Source organism: Emydura macquarii, unplaced genomic scaffold (assembly GCF_026122565.2).
Source record: "Emydura macquarii macquarii isolate MOO-44397 ecotype Brisbane River unplaced genomic scaffold, CSIRO-AGI_Emac_v2 contig_1254, whole genome shotgun sequence".
Taxonomy (NCBI): domain Eukaryota; kingdom Metazoa; phylum Chordata; order Testudines; family Chelidae; genus Emydura; species Emydura macquarii.
In genome coordinates, this window is record NW_027131391.1 from 8,011,064 (window position 1) to 8,034,086 (window position 23,023).

The 23,023-nt window shown below is 56.8% G+C and overlaps 1 protein-coding gene across 1 annotated transcript in view; it reads left to right on the forward strand.

Moving 5' to 3' along the window:
- Window positions 1-23,023, forward strand: part of POLE (DNA polymerase epsilon, catalytic subunit) — a 32,865-nt gene that overhangs the window by 2,493 nt on the left and 7,349 nt on the right. The window contains exons 5-38 of the mRNA XM_067550180.1: window positions 535-627; window positions 1,063-1,217; window positions 1,805-1,946; window positions 2,349-2,429; window positions 2,747-2,854; window positions 3,376-3,486; window positions 3,741-3,826; window positions 4,553-4,672; window positions 5,436-5,568; window positions 6,183-6,296; window positions 6,874-7,086; window positions 8,357-8,464; window positions 8,898-9,026; window positions 9,458-9,560; window positions 9,692-9,838; window positions 10,580-10,725; window positions 12,086-12,234; window positions 12,672-12,764; window positions 13,006-13,150; window positions 14,188-14,345; window positions 14,768-14,963; window positions 15,920-16,134; window positions 16,379-16,481; window positions 16,612-16,692; window positions 16,782-16,904; window positions 17,063-17,281; window positions 17,622-17,831; window positions 18,696-18,839; window positions 19,035-19,175; window positions 19,742-19,895; window positions 19,985-20,091; window positions 20,277-20,453; window positions 20,810-21,033; window positions 21,244-21,464. Of these exons, the coding sequence (XP_067406281.1) occupies window positions 535-627; window positions 1,063-1,217; window positions 1,805-1,946; window positions 2,349-2,429; window positions 2,747-2,854; window positions 3,376-3,486; window positions 3,741-3,826; window positions 4,553-4,672; window positions 5,436-5,568; window positions 6,183-6,296; window positions 6,874-7,086; window positions 8,357-8,464; window positions 8,898-9,026; window positions 9,458-9,560; window positions 9,692-9,838; window positions 10,580-10,725; window positions 12,086-12,234; window positions 12,672-12,764; window positions 13,006-13,150; window positions 14,188-14,345; window positions 14,768-14,963; window positions 15,920-16,134; window positions 16,379-16,481; window positions 16,612-16,692; window positions 16,782-16,904; window positions 17,063-17,281; window positions 17,622-17,831; window positions 18,696-18,839; window positions 19,035-19,175; window positions 19,742-19,895; window positions 19,985-20,091; window positions 20,277-20,453; window positions 20,810-21,033; window positions 21,244-21,464 (4,849 nt within the window). The remainder of the gene's footprint in view (window positions 1-534; window positions 628-1,062; window positions 1,218-1,804; window positions 1,947-2,348; window positions 2,430-2,746; window positions 2,855-3,375; window positions 3,487-3,740; window positions 3,827-4,552; window positions 4,673-5,435; window positions 5,569-6,182; window positions 6,297-6,873; window positions 7,087-8,356; window positions 8,465-8,897; window positions 9,027-9,457; window positions 9,561-9,691; window positions 9,839-10,579; window positions 10,726-12,085; window positions 12,235-12,671; window positions 12,765-13,005; window positions 13,151-14,187; window positions 14,346-14,767; window positions 14,964-15,919; window positions 16,135-16,378; window positions 16,482-16,611; window positions 16,693-16,781; window positions 16,905-17,062; window positions 17,282-17,621; window positions 17,832-18,695; window positions 18,840-19,034; window positions 19,176-19,741; window positions 19,896-19,984; window positions 20,092-20,276; window positions 20,454-20,809; window positions 21,034-21,243; window positions 21,465-23,023) is intronic.

Sequence of the window (23,023 nt, forward strand, 5' to 3'; positions counted from 1 at the left end):
TGGGAACCAGCTATACCAAATGTATACAATCCTTCTAAGTGTATCAAAGGAGAGTTGCTTGTGTTTCTGAATGAGCTGCCCCCAAAGTACCAGCCACCTGCTGCTCTTGCTAAGATGAGTTTAAGCCTCAGCGAGCCCGTCAGCTCCTAACCAGAAGCCTCAGTTGGCTTCTGTACACACTCCTGTGACTAAATGCACCTTTTATTGCTGGTCAAGGCCCAGTATGTGGCTGACGGATCAGTGCCCCGTTGCTCTGTCCCTATGGAGAACTCACCTGGTTAGCTGTAAAATTGAGTGCATGGATGGCAGTTCTGGGGTTTTACATTTCCGGAAATGTTTGTTTAAAAAAGCAAACAAACCTGTCCTAGTGTGAAGGGACTGATTTCCAGTCAGGTCAGCCAGCATTAAAGCCCCTGCACATCTAGAGGTTCAGGAACACATCCTCAAGAACTGAGTGAGACAGTATCTGTAAATCTGCTCTGTTTTGATGGGTAGAGATTTGGCTGCCCTCTTGAAGCTCAAGTCTTTCTGCAGGGCTGCGAGCGGGAAGTGTCCTCCTTCCTCTCCAAGAAGTACCAGGGGAAAATCGCAAAGCTGGAAACTGTTCCCAAAGAGGATCTGGACTTGGTGAGCAGCTACTCTGCCTCCTGCTCTGTTGCTGTCATGTTGCACAGCTCTAATGGGGGAAGGGGAGTATAGGTCCGGGAAGAGCGGGTGCAGACAGGTCTGTGTGGCTGTGTCCTCCTAGTTCTGTTCTCTCTGCATACCAGGCATGGGGCCTGGACATTGATCATGGGGAAATGACATCAATTCTTGACAGGCCCATTATCTCTTCCCTACCTCTCTCGCCACTCACCCACACACACACTCCCCAGCCCTCAGCCCCTTGCTCTGTGGCCTCTTCTTACCTCCATCTCCCCAATTCATGCTGTTTTTCTTGGCCCACCTCCTCCCTGTTGGTTGATACAATCTCCTTTCTCAGCCACCTCTCACTCCTACAGTCTCTCCTCCCGACTAGTACAACCCCTGTTCTCACTGTCTCTTCCTCTGGCTGCTTTGTAGCCCAATCACCTGGTGGGCCTGAAGAGGAACTACATCAAACTGTCCTTCAACACCGTGGATGACCTGGTGAAGGTGCGGAGGGAAATCTCTCCTGCTGTGAAGAAGAACAGGGAGCGAGACCAGGCGAGCGACACCTACACATCCATGTTGTCCAGGTAGATGTTCTCTTCCTTGGCTTGGCAGTACACCTTGAGGCACTGGTCCCAGGGCCCAGCAGGATATCCTTATGTTCTTGTACTGTGTTTCGTGAGGCATTCCCCATGTGACCCAGACCTTCTCTAACCAGCACTGAAAGAGTTTAACTCTAGCTCCGTTACCTTTGTGTGGTGTTAAATTTACTTATGCTGATGTCAGTTCATCTGTATGGGGAGGGAACTCCCTGAGCTGATGCTTACCCTCGTGACCACAGCAAATGTCCCAGTTCTCCTTTGTCCATGTGGATCCCACTCAAGGTGAGCGTGAGCCTCAAACATGCAAATCTCTCGCACAATAGGCACATGTGCACTTTGAGGAAGATCCACACAGACAGAACACCACAAAGAACCACAGTGAGCCTAAGATAAGGACCTGTTCTTTTCCTTTCCTGAAGTTGGCTGTTGAATTAATAGGGAAGATTTCCCTCTGGTGCCTACCCTAGCATCTGCTGGTGCTGAATCTCCTGCTGCCCTGTTCAGCCCCCCTAAATATGAGATCTGTGCATAGCCTGATTATTTAAACCATCCTTTTCGCCTGACCCTTGCAGTGCTCTAGCTGGGGGCAGCCTGACCATGGATGATGAGGGGCCCTCGAAGAAGACTGTCAACCAGATGGACAATATCGTGGACATGCGGGAGTATGATGTACCATACCACATCCGTCTGTCCATTGACCTGAAGATCCATGTGGTGAGTGAAGAAGCTGGGGTGCCCCGAGGGCCTTGTAACTGGGTAGAACATTTGTTTTAGTGCTGTGCCCTTTGAAGGGCAAAGATGATGGAAATACTTTGCCTCTTTTCTATCCAAGGATCTCCATGGCAATGAGGCAGTCTCTGTTTCTCGGATATGGAAACTGAGACACAGCGGATAAATGGCTTGTCCAAGGCCATATCTTGATCCACTGACAGAACTGGGACTAGAACCCAGGATCCTTAACTTCCAGCCCCCTGCTCCAGCTGCTTAACCCGTGCTCCCCTTCTTTCATATGGCACGTATTAGATGCCAGTTCCACGGCCAGCACATGGCTAGCAGGGTTGGCACTGGGAGACGCCATGTTAACGCAGCTCCTCTGATTTTCTCCTGCTGCGACAGGCGCATTGGTACAATGTCCGATACCAGGGGAGCAGCTACCCTCCTGAAATCACCCGTCGAGATGACCTGGTGGAGCGACCGGTGAGTGCTCTAATTAGAGGGGGCCAGTCTGTGTCTCTCCTGCATGGCTGGCTAGTCTCTGCTTGATGCTGGCTTCCACCAGGGAAATGGGGAGCTTTTCCCAATAATGATCTTGTACCAGAGGCTCCAAAATGATCAGAGTACAGGGTTTGGGGATGGGCTCAAGGCGGCAGCTTGGGGTGATGTGAATTGAGGGGCAAGTGGTGTTTCTGCCTCACTTCCCTCGGTTCACACGTTCTCTACCCATGCTAGCCTGGAATCACTTTGTTTGAAATCCAGGCTCCCATGCTGACCTTAAAATGTTGGGTTCTTTTCAGGATCCTGTCGTTCTGGCTTTTGACATTGAAACCACCAAGCTCCCCCTGAAGTTTCCCGACGCAGAGACGGACCAGATCATGATGATCTCCTACATGATTGATGGCCAGGTAACTGCAGAGCCAGGGCTGCTGTCTCCGCATACTCCAGCAGCAGAGCCAGGCTGTGAGCCCGGCAGTGACTTCAGGCACCTTCCCTCCATTTTGTCTCATTGCAAGTTGCATAGTATCTATTGAATGGCTCAGGGAATAAAACTGATCTCTACGTCAGAGACTACAAGGTTCCCAGGGGCTTTACTTTGTCTTGTCTTTTGCGCTTCTCCCAGATGGGATAGCAGCAAATACCTGGGAGGGTGTAGGGAAAATCCAGGATTCTAGCATTACCTTCTCCCAGTCCCCAGCATTGAATTTAATAAACCCTGCATGAAGAGTTGAGGTCTCCCCACCTGTCACACCTGGTGACAGGCCCAGGTCCTTGTCTGGACAAAACAATCTGTGATGGCACTGGCTGACGTACCACCGGCATCTTCAGCACCGAGGAATGGTCATGCTGGCTCTGTGGCACTCCCCCCAAGCACACAGCACCCGCAGGGCATGTGTTCGGTAACCGTTCTCCTCTGCTGCCTCCCTAGGGCTACCTGATCACAAACAGGGAGATCGTCTCTGAGGATATTGAAGATTTTGAGTTTACTCCCAAACCGGAATATGAGGGTCCCTTTTGCGTCTTTAATGAGCCGGATGAGGTGAGTAGGTTCTGTTTGAAAGATGAGAGATTGATTGCTACCCGCCATCCACCCGGAGCCAGGCAAGCCAAAGAGAGCTGGCGGCTTCCTTTGGGGATTACAGTGGGATCGTAGTGCCAAGGCAACACGCAAACAGCTTTTGGTTCCAGTGTTTTGTCATGCTCGAACAGATCAGGGGCTGCGAGAAGGAGAGCAGCGGGGTGGGGTTGGGAGGTAACATTATACCCACATGCCCCACCTTTCTCTTAAACCAGGCCCATTTAATCCAGAGGTGGTTTGAGCATGTCCAGGAGACCAAACCCACCATCATGGTCACTTACAACGGAGACTTCTTTGACTGGTAAGGGTGGAAGCGCAGACCAGGTCTTGGGCTTCATAAGGCAAAAGTCAGCTGATTGTGGGGTGGGGGCAGGTGCATGTACTAGGTTATATGTCCCTCTGTATCCAAGGAGTCACAAGGTGATTGTGTGCAAGGCTGTTCCCATCCCGAGTGAGTATTCAGCCACACCATCTGCCTTGGCACACCCTCCATTAAGAGCTCCTCCTCGGTGCCGTGGGACTGCTCAAAGCCAGTGGGGCTCAGAGCCCAGACTACAGAGCACTGCTGTGGTGGGGAGGTGGGGTTAGAGCTGAATCTGTCGGAGCTGCTGGCTTTGAAGCAGTGATACTGAGTGTTCCAGCCTAGACGCTCTTGCACATGCTGCTGATCCCAGCACTGGAGGGGCAGTGACCAGAAAGGAGATGAAGTAAACTGCACAGTGATCCGGGGAGAGGAAAGCAGCAGAGGGCTCAAGCCAGGTTGGTTGATAGATCATTAAGTCCTGCATCAAGATACAGAATGTAACTGAGTAGCTGGGCCCATCCTCTCCGTAACACTGTGCTGATACGACACTGGAATGCCAAATGTTTCCCTTCCCGGTTAGTTTAGGGGCAGAGTCCATGGTAGGAGCTCCGGCTTCCATGGTCTATAAAGTAAGCCAGGTTTGAAACCACTTCTCCATGGGATGAGGGGTGAAGGTGCCTGTCTTTGGGTCCCCTCTGTCCTATGCACGGCTTTCCTCCCCAGGCCCTTTGTGGAAACCAGAGCAGCAGCGCATGGACTGAACATGTATCAAGAGATTGGATTCCAAAAGGACAGCCAAGGGGAGTACAAAGCCTCCCAGTGCATCCACATGGACTGTCTCAGGTACCAGCCGCTGCCTGCATTCTGCGAACCGTCTCTCTCCCCCTCGTGGCTCCAGGGAGCGGAGGACTTCTGTAAAAGTGCCTCTTCCCGGAGGAGTGTGGATACTGGCGGATGCTCTTCTCACTGGCGTCATGCGTAATGCCTCCTTGCCTTGGTGGGCCAGGCTATTATTTGGCTGGTCCATGTCCAGTGCTGGGTACACTAGGGTCTGCGTGGTGTAGTGAGTGAATGCCCGGGCTGGCAGCTCACGAGATGGCCGACAGGGCTCTGGCTTGGCTGACAAGTCCCAGGGGGGTTGGTCTCAGCCCATTGCCTAGTGGGCAGATGACATTCTAGCCTGTGGTCTTAGCTCAGGAGAGGAGGAGGAGGGACATTTGTGCAGTGAGGCAAATCCTCCGCAAAGAGCTGTGACTGGAACAGTGTTTTTAGTCTGCAATCCAGATAACAACCCTCGTCCTGGCTGGCAGTCCCAGGGCCAGGTCCCCTGCACTCATTGAGTGTAGGTCAGTGATTTAATGTGGGAGGGGCTGAGGTGCATTAAAGCTGGGGCTGGAGGGGTGGTTTGAGGTAGCAGAGCTGCTGCAGAGCAAGATTGAGACTAGCAGAGATGCACAGGCCTGACTCCCGGTACCTTGTACAAAGGCCACGCTCCCCCTCCGCTTGTCCGAGTGCCCAAGGTGCTGTGCGTGTGGTTCAGGGTTTCCTGGGGCAGGCTGGCTCATGGCGTCTGTTCACAGGCCAGCGCTCTGGTTACTCTTCCCAGGTGGGTGAAGAGAGACAGTTACCTCCCGGTGGGAAGCCACAACCTGAAAGCAGCAGCCAAAGCGAAGCTGGGCTACGACCCTGTGGAGCTGGACCCTGAAGAGATGTGCCGGATGGCTACAGAAGAGCCTCAGGTATTCTCCGCTCTGGGCAGAGATGGGCCTGGTGCACTGGTCAGCATCACTGGATCATTTGGGTTAGTGGCGGGGGGGAGAAATGCCTTCAGCTAAAGCAGTGCACATGGAGGGAAGCCAGGGGTCACTTTGGCCTCCTGTGTTTCTGGTGGCCGTGGATGGGGTTCCCATTTAATCAGCTCAGTCCACCCAGGAGCAGGAGCAGTCCACCCAGGAGCACTAACGGGATCTGTGATGCGCCTACAGCAGGTGATGCACCTCTGTTGCCCAAGAGCTGTGACTGTGCAATGCTTCACTCCAACTAAAGCAGTGGGGAAGGCTCTGTGTATGCATGGACCCTACGGAGCATCAGCTATGGGGCATCTGGAGGGACATGAAGCAGTCTCTTCCCTCTCAGAACTAAGAATCCTTTTTCCCCCTCCCCTCAGAGCTGAGGGCCCTCTGGGTGTACAGCTTATAGACAGCCTTTACTGTCTTTGTGACCGGGGGTTGTGCACGTCACCCCAGGCTGCAGCGTGTGCAGCAGGGAACAGGCATGGAGCAAGGGTTGCTCTGCTAGACTCCTGTACTGAGCTTCGCTTGAATTCATCCGGCGTTTTGCTGTTTCCCATCAGACCCTGGCCACTTACTCGGTGTCCGATGCTGTTGCTACCTACTACATGTACATGAAATATGTGCACCCTTTCATCTTTGCCCTGTGCACCATCATCCCCATGGAGCCCGACGAGGTGGGTGTGCCCGCAAGCCGGAGCCTGTTCTGTGCCGGGCAAAGACACTAAGTGCTCTCTGTGTCTGTGGAACGAGGACATGCTGGCAGAGGAGGGTTCCCATTGCCAATGTGCTTCCTTCCCTTGTCCTGGAGGCGTGAGAGTGGCCTGCGGGGGGAACGTTTCTGTCAAAAGTGGCGGTGGCTCTTGCAGCGCTCAGAGGTGCTGAGCACCTGCAGCCCCCAGTGACTGGAGTTATGGGTGCTGGGGGGATCTGCAGGTCAAGCTCCAGTTGTCATGCAGGTCTCTGGGCATTTACCCAATAGCGGGAAGGTTTCTGGGCCCGATTCATTCAGGGATCCCTGGGAGCTGCTAGTGTAGGTGCAGTCAGCGATGCTCCCCTAAAGTATCCCTTTCCAGGGCAGGGGTATCCTCTGTTCCCCGCTATTACCACACGCTGGGTGTTGCTAAGCCAAGCACCTTTCTCACGGATGCATGCGGCTCAGGCAGGGCTGGTTCCTGGGTTCCTGCCTAGCCCGGTCTTGGCCATGCCTCCAGTTTCCTGATGCCGAGTGCCCCCATGTCTGTCTCCCTACAGGTGTTACGGAAAGGCTCGGGGACGCTGTGTGAGGCGCTGCTCATGGTCCAGGCCTATCACGCCAACATCATCTTCCCCAACAAGCAGGAGCAGGAGTTCAACAAGCTCACAGAGGACGGGCACGTGCTAGACTCAGAGACCTATGTTGGGGGCCATGTGGAGGCGCTGGAGTCAGGGGTCTTCCGCAGTGACATTCCCTGCCGCTTTAAAATGGTGCGAGCCTAGGCCTGATTTCCCCTCCCCCCATCTCTAGGGTGGGGAGGGAAGTAGAGAACCCTTCTGGGGAACCACACACCCCATAAGTAGTTACTTTCCCCTGTGCTTTCTCTTGTGCTGGGATCCTTTGGCCCTGGGCACCTGAATCCAGACTTAGCTCAGACGGGCAAAAACCTTTTCACAGCTGGAACTAACAACCAATGGGAATGTCGTGGCATTAGAGAGCATCCCAGAGTCACCCGCCCTTGGCGGAGAAGGCCCTGCCTTCCTGTCCCCTCAAGATCACACACAACCTCCAGGCCTCCCGCCTACTTCAGCCATGCTTTTCCTTGCTTTCTCTCTTTCACCCACTTCCAACTGGCTGCTGCTTTCTACACTACTCCCTGTGCCCACCCGGCCTTTCCTCATTCAGCCCCTGCTGCCGTTCTTGAGCACACACTGCTCGCGGTGTGTTCGTTGGGCTTTTAGCCTAAGTTCTTTGGGGCCAGTGGTTAGTCTAACCTGCTGGGTTTGGCTCCCGTGCTATGGAATATTTCAGCAGGTTCAGCCCAGCAGTGATCATTCCTGCTGCAGAAGACAAGGCAGCACGTAGGCTGAGCATAAAAGGACCTCCTTGCTACAGCTGACCCTTGGTTTCTAGGGACAGTAAGGTGTGCTAGGAGCTGATGGCTGGATCCACTTTGTCCTGCGTGAAACACGGTGCTTACAAGTGTACTGATAATCTTCCAGTCCTGGGAGCGTGGCTTTCCAGCTGGCCTCATTGTGGGAAGAGCCTCAAAGGAGGAGAAGCCTCCTGTCTCTTGCCAGCTTTGTGCTTTGTCCCAGCAGCAGCTGCCCAGAACGGCTGGCAGTCGTAGAGCCTTGTAGGAAAACGTCGCGTCTGCCTGAAGGGCTCTGGCTGGTTCTGGGTCAAGGACGCATATTGCCTGCCAAGGATTTGCTAGATTGTTCAGGATCTGCTTGTGCTCCCATCTCCTTCATTGCAGTTGAACCCTGGGATGGATTGAGTCTCTCCTCATCACGGGCAAATGTTTGGCTCTCAGTGAAGGAAGGGAGACGTCCTAGAGTAAGCTGTAGGTTATTGTGGAGAGTGACTTGTTGCATGGATGCCCTCTCTTGTGCTAGGCCCATCTAAAGCATGCATAGAAACACGGACAGCTCGGTAGGAGTTTGTGGTTGCTTTCCTCCCACTCAGCCAGGGAAGGAGGTTGGGTGAGAAGAGCTGGAGACAACCTCATAGTTACATTGTATATCTCATGTCCCCCAGAATCCTGCTGCCTTTGACTTCCTGCTGCAGCGCGTGGAGAAGACCCTCCGGCATGCCATCGAGGAGGAGGAAGGTTTGCCAGTGGATCAAGTCACCAACTTCCAGGAGGTAATGAGGCCTAGCCCTGATTCCTGCCTGTGTGGGAGTGTGGCACAGCTTGGGGCCGGTAGGAGCTGTTGGGATGATAGGCGCTGTACATGGCGTTTCTCTAGACAAGCCTGTCCCCTGTTTGTGTGCGTTAGCGTCATATAACCGCTTCCCTTTAGCTCTTGTTCTTTTCAGCCCTGAGTTCACCTCTTCCTCCCTCCCCCCACAGATCCCTGGTCCCATTTCCATTGCAATGACATCAGAAACAAGGCTGCTGAAGAGCAAAATGCAGCTTGTTCTAAGCTTCGTGCTCTGTTGGCTCTTACTCTGGGTCCCAGGGCATGTGGTCACAGGAGGGTCCAATAAGTCCCTGTCGAGGGTGGGCCGTGCTATGCTCTCGGCCGAAATTCTGATTTGCTCCTGTCTGGTTTCTGCCTCTTTCCCCTCACCACAGGTGTGCGATGAAATCAAAGTCAAGCTGACCTCCCTGAAGGACATTCCTAACCGGATCGAGTGTCCCCTCATCTACCATCTGGACGTGGGCGCCATGTACCCCAACATCATCCTTACAAACAGGCTGCAGGTGGGTAGCAATCAGCCTCCTCCTGTGTTGGCATCCAGTGGGACAGGCCTCAAGACCCTGCCTGCTTCCCAACCAGCAAGGAGCTACCTCCCTGCACAGGAGGAAGTGCAGAAGCAGAACTGGGTACTGCCGCCCAGTCAGGCATTTGGAAGGACCTGCTATAAATGTAGCTCCTGCTGATCAGAGGAGAGAAGCCTCGGTGGAGGCAGAGTTCTGAACCAAGTTGCTAAAGGCCTGGGCTGTAGCCCCAGCTGGGGTTGTAAAACCGTTATTTCTACAGCTTGTTTCCAGACTAAATCTCTGCAAAGCGGAGCTTGCTTGTTTACTGCCCTCTTGTGTGCTGCCTTATTCCTAGCCTCTGCAATAACGCCAAGCCAGGGTCAGAGCCAGGCCTGTTGCTCTGATCTTGCTCTGTGTCTGTTTCTCTCCAGCCCTCGGCGATGGTGGATGAGGTCACGTGCGCGGCCTGTGATTTTAACAAGCCAGGTGCCAATTGCCAGCGCCGGATGACCTGGCAGTGGAGAGGGGAATTCAGTGAGTGTCGCTCTGCTGCTTGCAGAGGTTCCTTTGCTGTGCCCCACAGAGGGGCGACCCTGGAGCCTGCCCGGTAACAGTCCTGACCCGACTCCTGCTCCGATGTGCTCACGGCTGTCCTTCCCTTGCAGTGCCCGCGAGCCGCAGTGAGTACCACCGCATCCAGCAGCAGCTGGAGTCAGAGAAGCTGCCCCCCCTCTACCCGGATGGCCCACCACGTGTGTTTCACGAGCTTTCCCGTGAGGAGCAGGCCAAGTATGAGAAGAAGCGACTGGCAGGTGAGAACTAGCTTAAAATGACACTTAGAGAACTCTGAGCACATGGCATCTTGTGGTTGTTTGCTTCACCAGCATGCAAAGTGTAGTTTTCCTGGAAGATATTTCTCCAGATCAGCTTCCCCTGTTGGCCTAGTTCATGCTGGTACGATCTGTGGGCTGTAAGGGATTACAGCTTGTAATGGTAGCCACAGTCCTACACAGGCACGTCTGGCTTTCTCCCTGGCATCTGTCATCGTATAGCCTCCTCTGTCCTGATACTGAGTGTTCTTGTAACCTGCTGCTTCTTCCTCACTGTTGAAGTTGGAGTTAATTTGTGTGCCAGGACAGATCATTTCTGCTGTCAGCAAGCTGTTATGCCAGCTCTTTTCTGAGGTCCCCCTTGTTTCTGCCCAGCTTTTTTGGGCTGGGCAGTGAGTTTCTAGCCCTTTTGGCTTGTGGAAAAAATCCTCCATGTGTGAACAGAGGCCTGGCTCCCTGCTGTCATCTTCAGAGAGCGCTCTGGATTCTGTCTGAGACATAAGGTCCCGTTCAGCTCAGATGAGTTTTAACTCTGAAATCATCACCATGGCCATCACTTTTTTATGCCTCCCATCCTGACCTCTGTGTGTGCAGGTGCGGTTTCTCTCTGCTGTACCAGAGCTTAGTTGCTGCTGCCATCCTCCCATGCCCATCTGTCAGGGCGAGCTGTCCATGCGGGCGTGCTGACCTCTGGCTAAGCTCCCTCTGCTGTCTCTGGCACAGATTACTGCCGCAAGGCCTATAAGAAGATCCATGTCACCAAGGTGGAGGAGCGCGTCACCACCATCTGCCAGCGGGAGAACTCGTTCTATGTGGACACCGTGCGAGCCTTCCGAGACCGTCGCTATGAGTTCAAGGGACTGCACAAGGTGTGGCGATCAGCTCCCTCTGCCCTGGGCATCTCCGGGGCAGACACAGATTCCCTTTTCCTGGGAGAGCCCATCTCCGCTTCCAGGAGCCACTAGGCAGTTCATTCCCCAAGGGCTGTCTGTGCTGACCTCGCTGAGCATGAGCAGCTGTGCTCAGAAGCTCTGAGGCCAGCGTGCTGAATCGGATCCATGTTCAGTACAGAAGCAGGGGTCCCTCAATGTGGCAGGTCGGGGAGGGTCTCCCCACTGATCCATCTTACTCAGTAAGCAGCAGCTAGGAGGCATGAACAGCTCCAAGACACAATCCCTGACTACACCAGTGAGCTGAGTGGTTGTGTGTTTAGTTCATACAGGATTTAGCTAGCCCTGCATGCAGGCGTCCTGGTTCTTGGCCCTTGTATAGCTCTGCGCTGGGTTCAGTTTGGGGCAGCACATTTAAATGCAGAGCCAGCCATGAGGTGAGAGGGCTGCAGACTTGAGATGGGAGAGGGGCACTCTAAGCATGCAAACAACTCGAAGGGAGACAGGGATCAGCTCCCCTCCTACCTGGGGCAGGGAGAGGCTGACGCAGAGCAAAACAGTAAGAGAAATTTTCCTGTAGGCATGGGTGAGCTGGCTGTGGAAACCCAACTACTGGGGATAGGGGCTGGGCAGTGGGTACCCATCCAAGGGAGTGGCATAGAGGTGGGAATGGAGAAGCAAAGCCCATTGATTGGTTTTATTCCCTTTGCTAAGACTGTGCATCCCCTCGCCCCTCACTTCTGGGCCCTGGGAGCCACAGCTCAGCTGTTAGCTTCTTGTGATGTCACCGTCTTGTTCCGAGGCAGGCTGAGTCCAACAGAGGGAGGTTGGGACCTGGTGCTCCTAATGTGTATTGGGGAACAAAAGAAAGGCCCTTGAGTCTGTGACTCCAAAATGGCTCAGCAAAGGCACAAATGATCAATTGCCTCAGTCCTGCCACAAAGCTCCGGGGTGGGCTAGCTGGCCCTGCTGCTGGATTGTATCCAGTCTCCTCCCACCTTCGCAGTTTGCTGGCATCTGTGCAATGAGAGGGGGGCAGACAGCTGATTTGGAGGGGATGGGGAGGCAGCTCTGCTGTTGTTGTGTGAAGTCCAAGGAGCTTGTCCATCAGAGCTGAGGGTAAAGCAGGAAAGCTCCTCTCCATCTAGCATGATACCTTGTTTCCTAGGTCCCGATGAAAGGAATGTAGAGTTAATATGCCATTGATCCCATAGCACCCATGCCATATTGGCACTTCAATACGGGGGCGGTTACCTTGGGGAATAACTGGGCACTGGTGGGGTCTGTAGCGGGCTGGTGGGATCATTCTGACCTGTGCGTGTCCATCTGTCTGTCTCAGGTGTGGAAGAAGAAGCTGTCTGCGGCCACAGAGCTGGGAGATGCTTCCGAAGTGAAGCGCTGCAAGAACATGGAGATCCTGTATGACTCCCTGCAGCTGGCGCACAAGTGTATCCTCAACTCCTTCTATGGCTATGTCATGCGCAAAGGGTGGGTGCTGCTTGCAGCCCTCCCGAGGGGAGCTAGAAACATGCTTCTCCCTGCCCGCCCCCTTCTGGGCGGGAGGATCACTGCAGTGATTCCGCCCCAGCTTCTCATTGGTTTCCAAGCCGGTGGGTGGCGGGGGGTTGTCCCTGGACCATTCCCCTTATTACCGTTATTATGGTGGTACCTAGAGACTAGTGAGGGCAAGGCTCCATTGTGTTGTGCACTGAACAAACCACAATAGACAGTCCCTGCCCCAAAGAGCTTACAGCCTAAACAGATGAGTCAGAGGGGAAGGGAAAGGGGACACGACCTACAACTGGGTGTCCCTCTCTTGCTCCCAGACCTTCCCTTCTGTGGCTCCTTGTCATGCCCTGTTCCCAAAGGTTGGCATGAGGTGGAGCTGCCAGCTCCTGTGCCTATCTGGCTTCTCTTTCCAACAGGGCCCGCTGGTACTCCATGGAGATGGCCGGGATCGTCTGCTTCACTGGAGCAAACATCATCACGCAGGCCAGGGAGCTGATCGAGCAGATTGGGTAAGTTCCGGCGCGGGTCATGACCCTCGCAGGGGTATGGGAGGGGGCTTGGCTGCAGGACAGCCCCAACAGGACATGGGGCATGAGGGCTTGTGAATCACTGAAGGCCCTGGTGCCCAGAGCTGGACAAAGGCTGACACCTGCAGCTACTTCCAGTCCCACTGCTCGTGCTAACTGGACATGCTCTGCAGAGAGGCCCGTCTCTTCCAATCTCCCAGCTGGATGTGCTCTCCCTTACTAGGCGGCCCCTGGAGCTGGACACGGACGGAATCTGGTGTGTCCTTCCCAACAGCTTCCCAGAAAACTTTGTCATCAAATCAACCAATGCCAAGAAGCCCAAGGTGACGATCTCCTATCCCGGTGCCATGCTGAACATTCTGGTGAAGGTAAGCGCAGCACCAGCGTAGACTAGCTGAGCGGGGTGAAGAGGGAGGCGTGGAGGACTCCAGTGGACCTGCTCTCTCACAACGAGGAGTGATCTTGGCCTTCACCCAGGCATGGAGCCGGTGAAGGCTGCTCTAGTCAGGGAGTCAGCATGACCTTTGTTGATTTCCAGGTTCCCGCATGGCAGGGACCCCCACAGAGGCAGCTTCTGTTCCAGTTCTGTCTCGCCACGTAATGAACAGTGTAGCTGAGCGCCTCACTTGCTGCACTGCTGCTTGCCGAGTGCCAACCTCTAGAATCATTAGCCCAAGCCTGGCACCTTGAGTGTGGGGAAGAGAGTCCGAGAACACTGCAACGCTGTGCAGATGCCAGCTCGCAGCGGGCAAGAGCCCAGGATTAGTGTGTGCCTGCGTGCGCACGCTCCCTTCCCTCTGTGCATGCTGCCTGAATGGCACCATGACCCGAGAGATCCTTGCCATGCCCGTCTGCCTATCCCCAGCATGGAGCCTGTCGTGGCACCTTCAGAGACTGGAACGCGGCACGCCGACCTCGGTTCCTTGCAGCTTCCTGCAGCCCATTACTGCCTTGCTGCATACTCTGTCAGGGCAGCCACTTTAACAAACTCCCCTCTGGTCCAAATCCAGCGCGCCTGCTCCTCTCTGTCAAGCCCTCCCATGCCAGCCCCCCACTTGCTGGGAGCAAAGTGAGGTGCTTTGTAAATCTTTTATTTTGTGCCCTGCCAAAGTGCAGATCAGAGGTGAGACCCTCAGTGAAGCATCTCATCTGTCGGGTAGGTAGATGCTCCACCCTAGGATCATGGGAGCATGGCTTGTCCCCTCTGGGGTGCCAGGCTGGTGCCCATTACCCTGGGGAGGGAACAGGGAGGGTCAGATGTCCTTTCCTGCTCATTTGTGGCAGCAGCAGGTACTTGGGATGGGTCATTCAAGGACGGGTGTGTTTGGGGAAGTGTCACCCTTTCGCCCTGCAGATTTCCAGGCCAGAAGTGCAGTGAATTAGTTCCATGATTCTGTGTTCACAGGAAGGCTTCACAAACGATCAGTACCAGGAGCTTGTGGACCCAGCTTCGCTCACCTACGTGACCCGCTCCGAGAACAGCATCTTCTTCGAAGTGGATGGGCCGTACCTGGCCATGATCCTCCCAGCCTCCAAGGAGGAGGGCAAGAAACTGAAGAAAAGGTGGGCATCACTTGGCTCGTAGGCAGGGATCATGCTGGGCCGTTGGTCTGGTCGCGTTCTCCTTCAGCCTGATGGGCCTGGGAGGCAGACCAACCCCTGCTTCCAATGACTGTTGAGCCCAGTCGTTGCGCTCTGCGCTGTGCAGAATGCAGGAAATGCAATGGTGCAGGTTCCAGCTGCAAGGAGAGCTTGGCTGCTCTGACCCAGGCTGCTCGGCTGCTCAGCTTGTTGACTTTTAGCTGCATGTACTTTCTTTTTTTTTTTTTTTTCCGCTAGCCCCACAGTCCTTGGCCAGTCTGGCAGTCTGGCTGTGTGTGTCTAAGAGCACAGACTGGCCCGTCTCTACTGGCCGTGAAAGGGTGTCCTAGAAGAGACCTGCCCCTCACGTGCTTGTCTGGTCTCTCACGGTCTCTGTGTCCCAGGTACGCTGTGTTTAACGAGGACGGGTCACTGGCTGAGTTGAAGGGGTTTGAGGTGAAGCGGCGTGGGGAGCTGCAGCTGGTTAAGATCTTCCAGTCGTCCGTGTTCGAGTCCTTCCTGAAGGGCACCACGCTGGAGGAGGTCTACGCTTCCGTGGCCAAGGTGGCCGACTACTGGCTTGATGTGCTTTACAGCAAGGTGAGGGCTGAGCCTCTCACTTCTCTGTGCCGTAATGTGGGGCCCAGAGGGGAGAGGGGCGGGACGCCCTGGATGTGCAGGTGGGGGACGGGTGGAGGGGAGGACAGACTTTCTCTTCAGCGACCTGCTGTCTCCTGGTTTCCCCAAGGCCCATTGCCCTCCCTGCTCTGTTGCTTTGGTTTCCTCTGCTAGGTGGGGAGTGACTTTCTCAAAGACACCTAGCATAGCAGAGCCAGGATTAGAGCCCAGGAGACTGGCTTCCCCTTTCCCCGTCCTGCAATGAGGTCATGATCCCGTGTTTGATGTCAGGGAAATGGTGGTGTCAGACTCAGCGTCCTGGCCTCTGACCAAGGAGGAGGAAGGCCTGGTGGAACACACCCAGCTTTGGCCAGCCCTCTAAGAGACATTATGGCAGGATAGATGCGGGTGGTTAAATGGACATCTCTTTGCAGCAGCTCTGGTTCTCCCTGGCCGGGCCGTGGGTTCATTTCATGGTGACCCTCGGGGGTGAGTGTCCTGTGGAATCGGGCAGCCTTCCTTGTGTCAGAACTGGAGAGCGCCGACGTAGACAAAGCCAAGAAATTGGGGAGAGTGGGTAACCCCAGGATATAAACGGGGGCGGAGGGTCCCCAAGGGACACTTGGGAGCTTCCAGTGGCCGTTCTTGTGCCTGATCAGAATGATAAATGTCACGTGATGGTGATTTAGGGGCAACTCTGTCAGTTCCAGCCCCAAGTGCCCAGATGCCAAGGAGCGCTCTCCCTGGACTCGGCCGACACAGGGTGGCAGCTGCAGGCAGCGTGTTCTCTGTATGCCTTCGATTGTAAGCTCTGGGGCAGAGAGCAGCTCGGCCAGCCCCTGTAGGACCATGTTCTCCTTCAGCACTAGCTAATAGCAACAGGGTTTAGTTGCAGTGGTGCCTGCTGGCAGGTTCCCACAGACGCACTCTCTCCCCAGGCTGCCAACATGCCGGACTCCGAGCTATTTGAGCTGATTTCCGAGAACCGCTCCATGTCCCGCAAGCTGGAGGATTACGGGGAGCAGAAATCCACCTCCATCAGCACGGCCAAGCGCTTGGCCGAGTTCCTGGGGGATCAGATGGTGAAGGACGCCGGGCTGAGCTGCCGCTTCATCATCTCCAAGAAACCAGAAGGGTCACCGGTCACCGAGAGGTAAATCCCCTTCGAGGGCCGCTGGGCTGCACCGCAGAGGGCGTGGGCTAGACGTCTCTGCCAAAGTGGCTTGTGTAAGGGAGGTGGCAGCAGGGGAGTGATGATCTGCCCTGGGGAACAGACCATATCTGCTGCATTGAGCCCCAATGGGACGCTATGGGGATGGTGGTGAGCCCTGAAGGTCTTAGGGGATTCTCTGCTGCCAGCCCCCAGTGGGTGAGGAGTGCTCCCCTGTCTCCCCCAGGGCCATCCCGCTGGCCATCTTCCAAGCTGAGCTCACCATACGGAAGCACTACCTCCGGAAATGGCTGAAGAGCCCCTCCTTGCAAGACTTCAACATCCGTACGGTGAGTGAGCTGGGGACCCCCTGATGCCAGCTGGGACCTGAACTCCCTGCGCCTCTCGGCAAAGGTGTAGCTAGGGACCCCGCTGCTCTGCCTTCCCCGGTTCTAACCGGCGCCTTGTCCCTGCACACAGATCCTGGACTGGGACTATTACATCGAAAGACTGAGCAGCACCATCCAGAAGATCATCACCATCCCTGCGGCGCTGCAGCAGGTGAGGGGGTGGGGGGCGGCTGGATCTGGAGGGGTTGGCTCCCTAGCCTCTCCCTGCTCCGTCCGGCCTGACATGCGATGTGCCTGCAGGTGAAGAATCCCGTGCCCCGGGTGCGACACCCTGACTGGCTGCACAAGAAGCTCCTGGAGAAGAATGACATTTACAAGCAGAAGAAAATTAACGAGCTGTTCACTAGTGAAGGCAAGAGACAGGTAAGAGGGGTGGTTCTGAGACGGTGGGAGGGGGGGAATGGAGCATTGACTGAGGACACAGGACTGGCTGATGCTGTTTGCCTAAGCCATGTGTGGCCCAGTCCGTTCCCGCACCCTGGCCGTCATAGCGGAGTCCGCCACCCTTGTTCCCTGCCCAGGTCAGCGCCAACCAGGCCCAGGAGGGCACCCCCTGCACACAGGTTGCCGACATGGAGGATTTGGGGGTTGCCAAGCCCCTGCAGCCATTGGTTCCCATCGCAAGTAAGCGCAAGCGAGTCCCGCTGCCAGGGGAGAGCCAGGAGATGTCTCAGAACCTGGAGCTGACCCAGTCCTGGCGGGAGATCCTGGGCCCACCACCACCCATTGGCACTACCAAGGTAAAGCAAGCTCCCCAAGGGGCAGGGCGTAGCTCTGAGTCGCTCACTGGGCATGCCCTGGCCTGGGGGTGTGCGTAGCCTCTAAATCCCCTGGACCCCTGAGGGGAAGTACCACAGGGCTTCCCAGGGACAGCATGGGGGTATGGCAGAGCTACATCCCAGATCCTGCACTGTCTGGGGCGTGCGGGGGCCTGGGACTGGGCTGGGAGGCAGCAGACCTTTGTGTCTCAGGGGTTTGCCCTGACAGTGCCGGGCTTGTTTGTGGCTCTTGGTCACAGTAGCTAATGCTGTCTCCATGATCTCCCTTTGCCCCAATCACCCCCCTTTGCTCTGCCCCCAGGAGGAGCGCTGGGCCTGGCTCCGGTACCACAAGAAGAAGTGGGAGCTGCAGGCACGGCAGCGCCAGGCGCGCCGGAAGAAGCGGCGGCTGGAGGACGGCGAGGCGGTGCTGGGCGGGGGCGTGATCCGGGATGGCTCCTCCAAGGGGCTTGACAGCTATTTGCGCAGGACAGCACACAGCATCCTGGACCTGCCCTGGCAGATCGTGCAGGTACAGGGGGCAGGAGGTGGGGCTTCTCTGCCACGTCGGTCACGGGCCAGCTTAGACCATTCAGCCTTCGCTGGGAAATGCCTCCTGCAGATTCCCTAAGCCACAGTGGGGCAAATCCCAGGGAGACCAGCCGGGCGCTCCCAGCCCAAGAGGCTGGTGGCTCTGCATGGACCCATTGTCCCCGGCTGATATTGCTGGGCCACGGCTGAGCGCTGTGGGTGGGAGAGCCTTGCTTCGCCCTGGGGCGTTATTGTGCTTGTCCCCTGTAGTGCCGCCATTGATCCCAGCCAGCTGGGGCAGGAAGGAAAATGGCATCTGGACGTGGGTGGAGAGCCTCCTGGGGCACTGGGTGCCCAGCCTCTTGCGGCTGCTGTGCGTGGGCTGGCCTTGGAAAGCTCCGGGCTGGCTTGGGATTGACCCTGAGCGTGACAGCGATGACTGCATCGCTTACAAGGCCGGTGCCCAAGCTCGGCCGGGGACAGGTGCTGGCTAGGAACTGCTGGCCCTGGTCGCAACCTCCGAGCATAGGGCCCTGGTGGCATGGAAGCAGCGTCGTGGCCCGTAGGCTGCCTGGCCCGCGGCTACAGAGTGGACTCAGTGGGAATCTCCCCTGGCTCGGGGCCTGTTTGGCTTCCATCCGTAGGAAGAGAGCACCCCTGAGCGGGGGTAACTGAGCGCGGGCAGGGGACCAGGGAGGCGAAGGCCACAACTCCACTGCCTCAAGTGCGAAGGTCGGGAAAACATCCAGAGGGAGCTGCCTTCTCTTCCTAGGCTCCTAGAGCGAGGGGTGCGTCCTGGGGTCAGAGCGAATAATGCTCTGCGTGCTGCCTGCCTCCAGCTGCTGAGCCCCCTTCCCTCCTGCAGGTTGCAGAGACCAGCCAGCCGGGCCTGTTCAAGCTGTGGGCCGTCATCAGGAGCGACCTGCACTCCATCAGACTGAGCATCCCGCGCGTCTTCTACGTCAACCAGCGGGTCGCCAAGCCGGAGGAGGGAGCCGCCTGCAGGAAGGTGCGGGCAGTGCCCTGGCTCCGCTGGGTGTGCAAGGCACAGCCTCAACTGCCCTGGCAGTGAGAGAGTGTCAGCAGGCCCTGTGCAGTGCAGCCTCTCAACCCAGCTCTGCCAGTGCCCCTCAGTCCTGACCCCACGCGTGGCATGGGTGCAGACTGGCATACGGTGCCATCTGAGTGTCTCTCTCCCCGGCAGGTGAACAGGGTCCTCCCCCGCTCTAACCTCGTCTATAACCTGTACGAGTACTCGGTCCCGGAGGACATGTATCAAGAGCACATCAACGAGATCAATGCTGACCTGTCAGCCCCGGACATCGAGGGAGTGTATGAGACTCAGGTGACTGCGTCTGGCACTCGCTGTCTCTCCTGGGGGGCTGACTCCTAGAGACACACGCCTGTCTCCGAAAGTGCTGGCCAAGCCTGTTCTCGGATGCGGGGATGGTAACAGGCTCGTGCCCGAGGCGTTATGATGTGACCTACTCGCGTGTTGCCCCAGACTGCCTCGGACCTGCACGCCCTGGCCTGCAGCCTCACGCGCCCCGTCACTGGAGGTGCCTAAAACGCGGCCTTTCCACCCAGTGCCCAGGTAGGCAGGGATCTCCACCCTCCACAGAAATGTAGCTGCTGCTTCGGCTACTGTGTTCTGCCCAGGAGCTGTGGAGCGAGGGGCAGGGGGAGCACGTCACCAGGTGAGATTTCAAAGGCAACTGGGGCAGTCCAATGGAACCACCCGAGTGCGGTGCAGGCCCTCGGTGACTGTCTGATAGATCTGCCCCTCTGGACCGCTCCCCACCCCATGTGAGCATCCTCCTGTGGAGAGCCGCTGGCCCAGCGTCCAAGCCTGTGGCCGTGGCTTCCTAGGAAAGCATCTCACTGAGGCTGACGAGCTCTGCCTCTCCCCAGGTGCCGTTACTGCTGCGTGCCTTGATCCACCTGGGCTGCGTCTGTATGGTCAGCAGGCAGCTGGTGAGGCATCTCACTGGCCGGGAGGCCGAAACCTTTGCCCTGGAGCACCTGGAGATGTGCTCGCTGGCCCAGTTCAGCTACCTAGAGCCAGGTGAGGCCCTGAGGCTGGGTTTCTTAGCCGGGGAGGGGAGGCGGGGGCGGCACTGAGGGCTCTGACCCGCATCTGCTCTGCGTTCCTAGGGAGCATCCGGCACATCTATCTCTATCACAACTCCCAGGGCAGCAAGGCACTCTTTGGCCTCTTCATCCCATCGCAGCGCAAGGCCTGTGTCTTCGTGCTGGACACGGTAAAGACGCGGTCGGGCTGGCTTGGGGGCTGCGGCGTTTCTTTGGAGGGGCTGGGTGCTCTGCGCTGCTTCAGGGCTTGGATTCCCGGCAGGAGCTCAGCAGCGCTGGTCTGCTGCCTGCAGGCCCCGCTCAGCCCCCTGCACGTTAGGACCTGGGGCCCTGACCCGCTCTGCCTTTGGCACAGGTGCGCAGTAACCAGATGCCGAATCTCACCAGCCTGTACTCGTCGGAGCGCAGCGCCTTGCTGGAGAAGGTCGGCGAGGAGCTGCTCCCTCCGGACAAGCACGCCTTCGAGGTGCGAGCCGAGACCGACCTCAAGACCGTGTCCAGGGCCATCCAGCGCCTGCTGCTGGGCTACAAGGTATGAGCCAAGAGTGTGAGCCACAGGGACACCTCCCTCTCCCATCTCCTCCCCCCCCCCCCACCCCCCGTCAGCCATCGGCTCAGCGCCTGCCACACTGACTGGCCGTGCTGCTCAGGCAGTGTAAGCCTTGCAGCTAGGTCCCCTGACTGTTCCTGGGGCAGCATCCCCACAGCCTCTGCTCTCAGCCACAGTGACAGGAGCCCCACAATGCACTGGGACCCGCCAGCTGTGCGGGATGCCGTGACCCACTGCAGGGGCGGGTGATGCAATCGGCCGTGGGCACCCACTGGCCCTGCTGCAGTTTCCCCATCTAGACAGAGGCCTCTGCCCAACTCCCGTCCCACCCCATGCAGGACGAGCGCAGGGGCCCCACGTTGATCGCGGTGCAGTCCAACTGGGACCTGAAGCGGCTGGTGAGTGGGATTCCCGTCTTGGAAGAGTTCCCATTGGTTCCTGTGCGGGTGACGGATGACATCAGCTATGCAGTCCTGGACTGGCAGCGCCATGCTGCCCGCCGCATGATCCGCCACTACCTCAACCTGGACACGTGCCTGTCGCAGGCCTTCGAGATGAGCAGGTGAGCCTCTGCTGCTGCTCCTCTGGAGCAGGCCAGGGGGCTGGGTACAGCACGGGTGAGTAAAGGTGCCTGGCACAGTGGGAGGGCCAGGAGCTGTGGCTGGCTCTGTCCTATGCCCCTGAGATAGGGCAGACAAGCGTGCCAGTCTCCGTCTCCTCCTGTACCTGGGCTGAGCCCTGCTAGCCGCACCTCTTGCCTTCCCCGCCCCAGGTACTATCACATCCCCATTGGCAACCTCCCCGACGACATCTCCACCTTCGGCTCCGACCTTTTCTTCTCCCGCCACCTACGTCGCCACAACCACCTGCTGTGGCTCTCGCCCACGGCCCGCCCAGACCTCGGGGGCAAGGAGGCAGACGACAACCGTCTGGTCATGGAGTTTGATGACAGAGCCTCAGTGGAGATCAGCAACCCTGGCTGCTATTCCACTGGTGAGGAGCGGCCTGCGTGGTGATGGGCTACTGCCCGGTGCATGAGAAGCAGGGGGTGGGGGGCAGGATGTTTGGGGGACTCCTCAGCGCCTGGGGTAGCAGAGAGAGCCCTGCCACATGCCCCCTGGAGCTGAGATCCTCTCGGCTTTCACGAGCTAAGCCGGGATCTGGGTGGGTTGAGACTGAGGCCGTTCATGGTGTGAAAAGTCACATCGGCATAGAGACATCGGTCAGGGCTGTGAAAACCTGACGCAGCCATACCGATGGAGCCCCAGTGTAGACACTGCACTCTTCTGTCGGCGCAGCTGCCATGCAGGGAGGTGGTATTCCTATATTAACCAACAAACCCCTTCTGGCGGGGCAGGCTGCATCTGTACTATGGGCTATGCTCTCCCAGCTATGCCAGTATGATCTGGAAACGTACCCTTCGATGGGAAACTCCCAGGGAAATCTGGGTGCTGCAGGCATGGGAAAGCCGAAGTAGGGGACAGAGGATCCAACACCCATGGTCGTCCTCCGCTGTACTGGGAAAGTCAACCCCAGTATTGTGAAACGTTCAGAACTAGACAAAATGGCCTAAAGGCTGAATAACGCTGAACAAACCTACCTGGGGGGCCTGCTCCCTTGTACACAGAACCTCTTGAAATGCCAGCAAAGAGTGAAATACTAGCTGTGGCTAGTGGCTGATCAGCCAGCTACTGGCTCTGTCCCTGTCTGAACCCAGAAAGCTGTCCTGCCCCGTCTCCGCAGCTGCAGTGGCCACTGCTCCAGATTAGTGGCCCCTGCCATGCTTTCCACAAGGATTGCATTGTACAAAGCCGCGGGGATACCTTGCATTGTAAATAGCTCCCCATGGGGTGAAATCCTGACCCCGCTGAAGTCAATTGTGTTGAACTGTTGACTTCAGTGGGCCCAGGATTTCGCTTGTAGCCCCTAATAAACCAGAACCCCACCTAATGCTGCCGTGGTGGCTGGATGGTGAAATCCCCAGGGTGACTGATATCTCAGTGTTTGCATGACGGTGCCTTCGGGACGTGTGAGCGTGCTGTTCCCCAGGCAGGCCCGTGCCGAGCTAGGAGCTTTATCTACCCTGCTTAGCGACTGGGCTGGGGAACTGTTTGACCTGGGAACTGTATTTCACCATCTTGTCTGTGTCTGAAGCTCCCGTGCCAAGATCTATGATTTCCCACCCCCCAGTACACAGTGGTCACAGTGCTGAGATTTGGGCTTTGACTTCCATGAAATGTTGCCTCCTAAGGCTGATGTGTGGGGGGAGCATCGGGGTGTTTGGCCCATCCGGTCCCTGTACGCACACAGCAGCTGGCTGGGGGAGGCTACGGGAGATTGACATTGACCCAGTTGTGATTCTGTGCAATGGACACGCCATCTCTCACGTGATGCACACAGCTGAGCTCTGGATCGTGTGTGACAAGTTCAGGGGCTCTTCAAGTCCATGGGAGTAGGAGGTGTTAGCCCCGTTGTCCAGGCCAAACATAGGTTGGGGTAATGCCCCTCTGTCCCTTGGCAGCTAGAGTTGGACGCTGGATTTTTCCACGCAG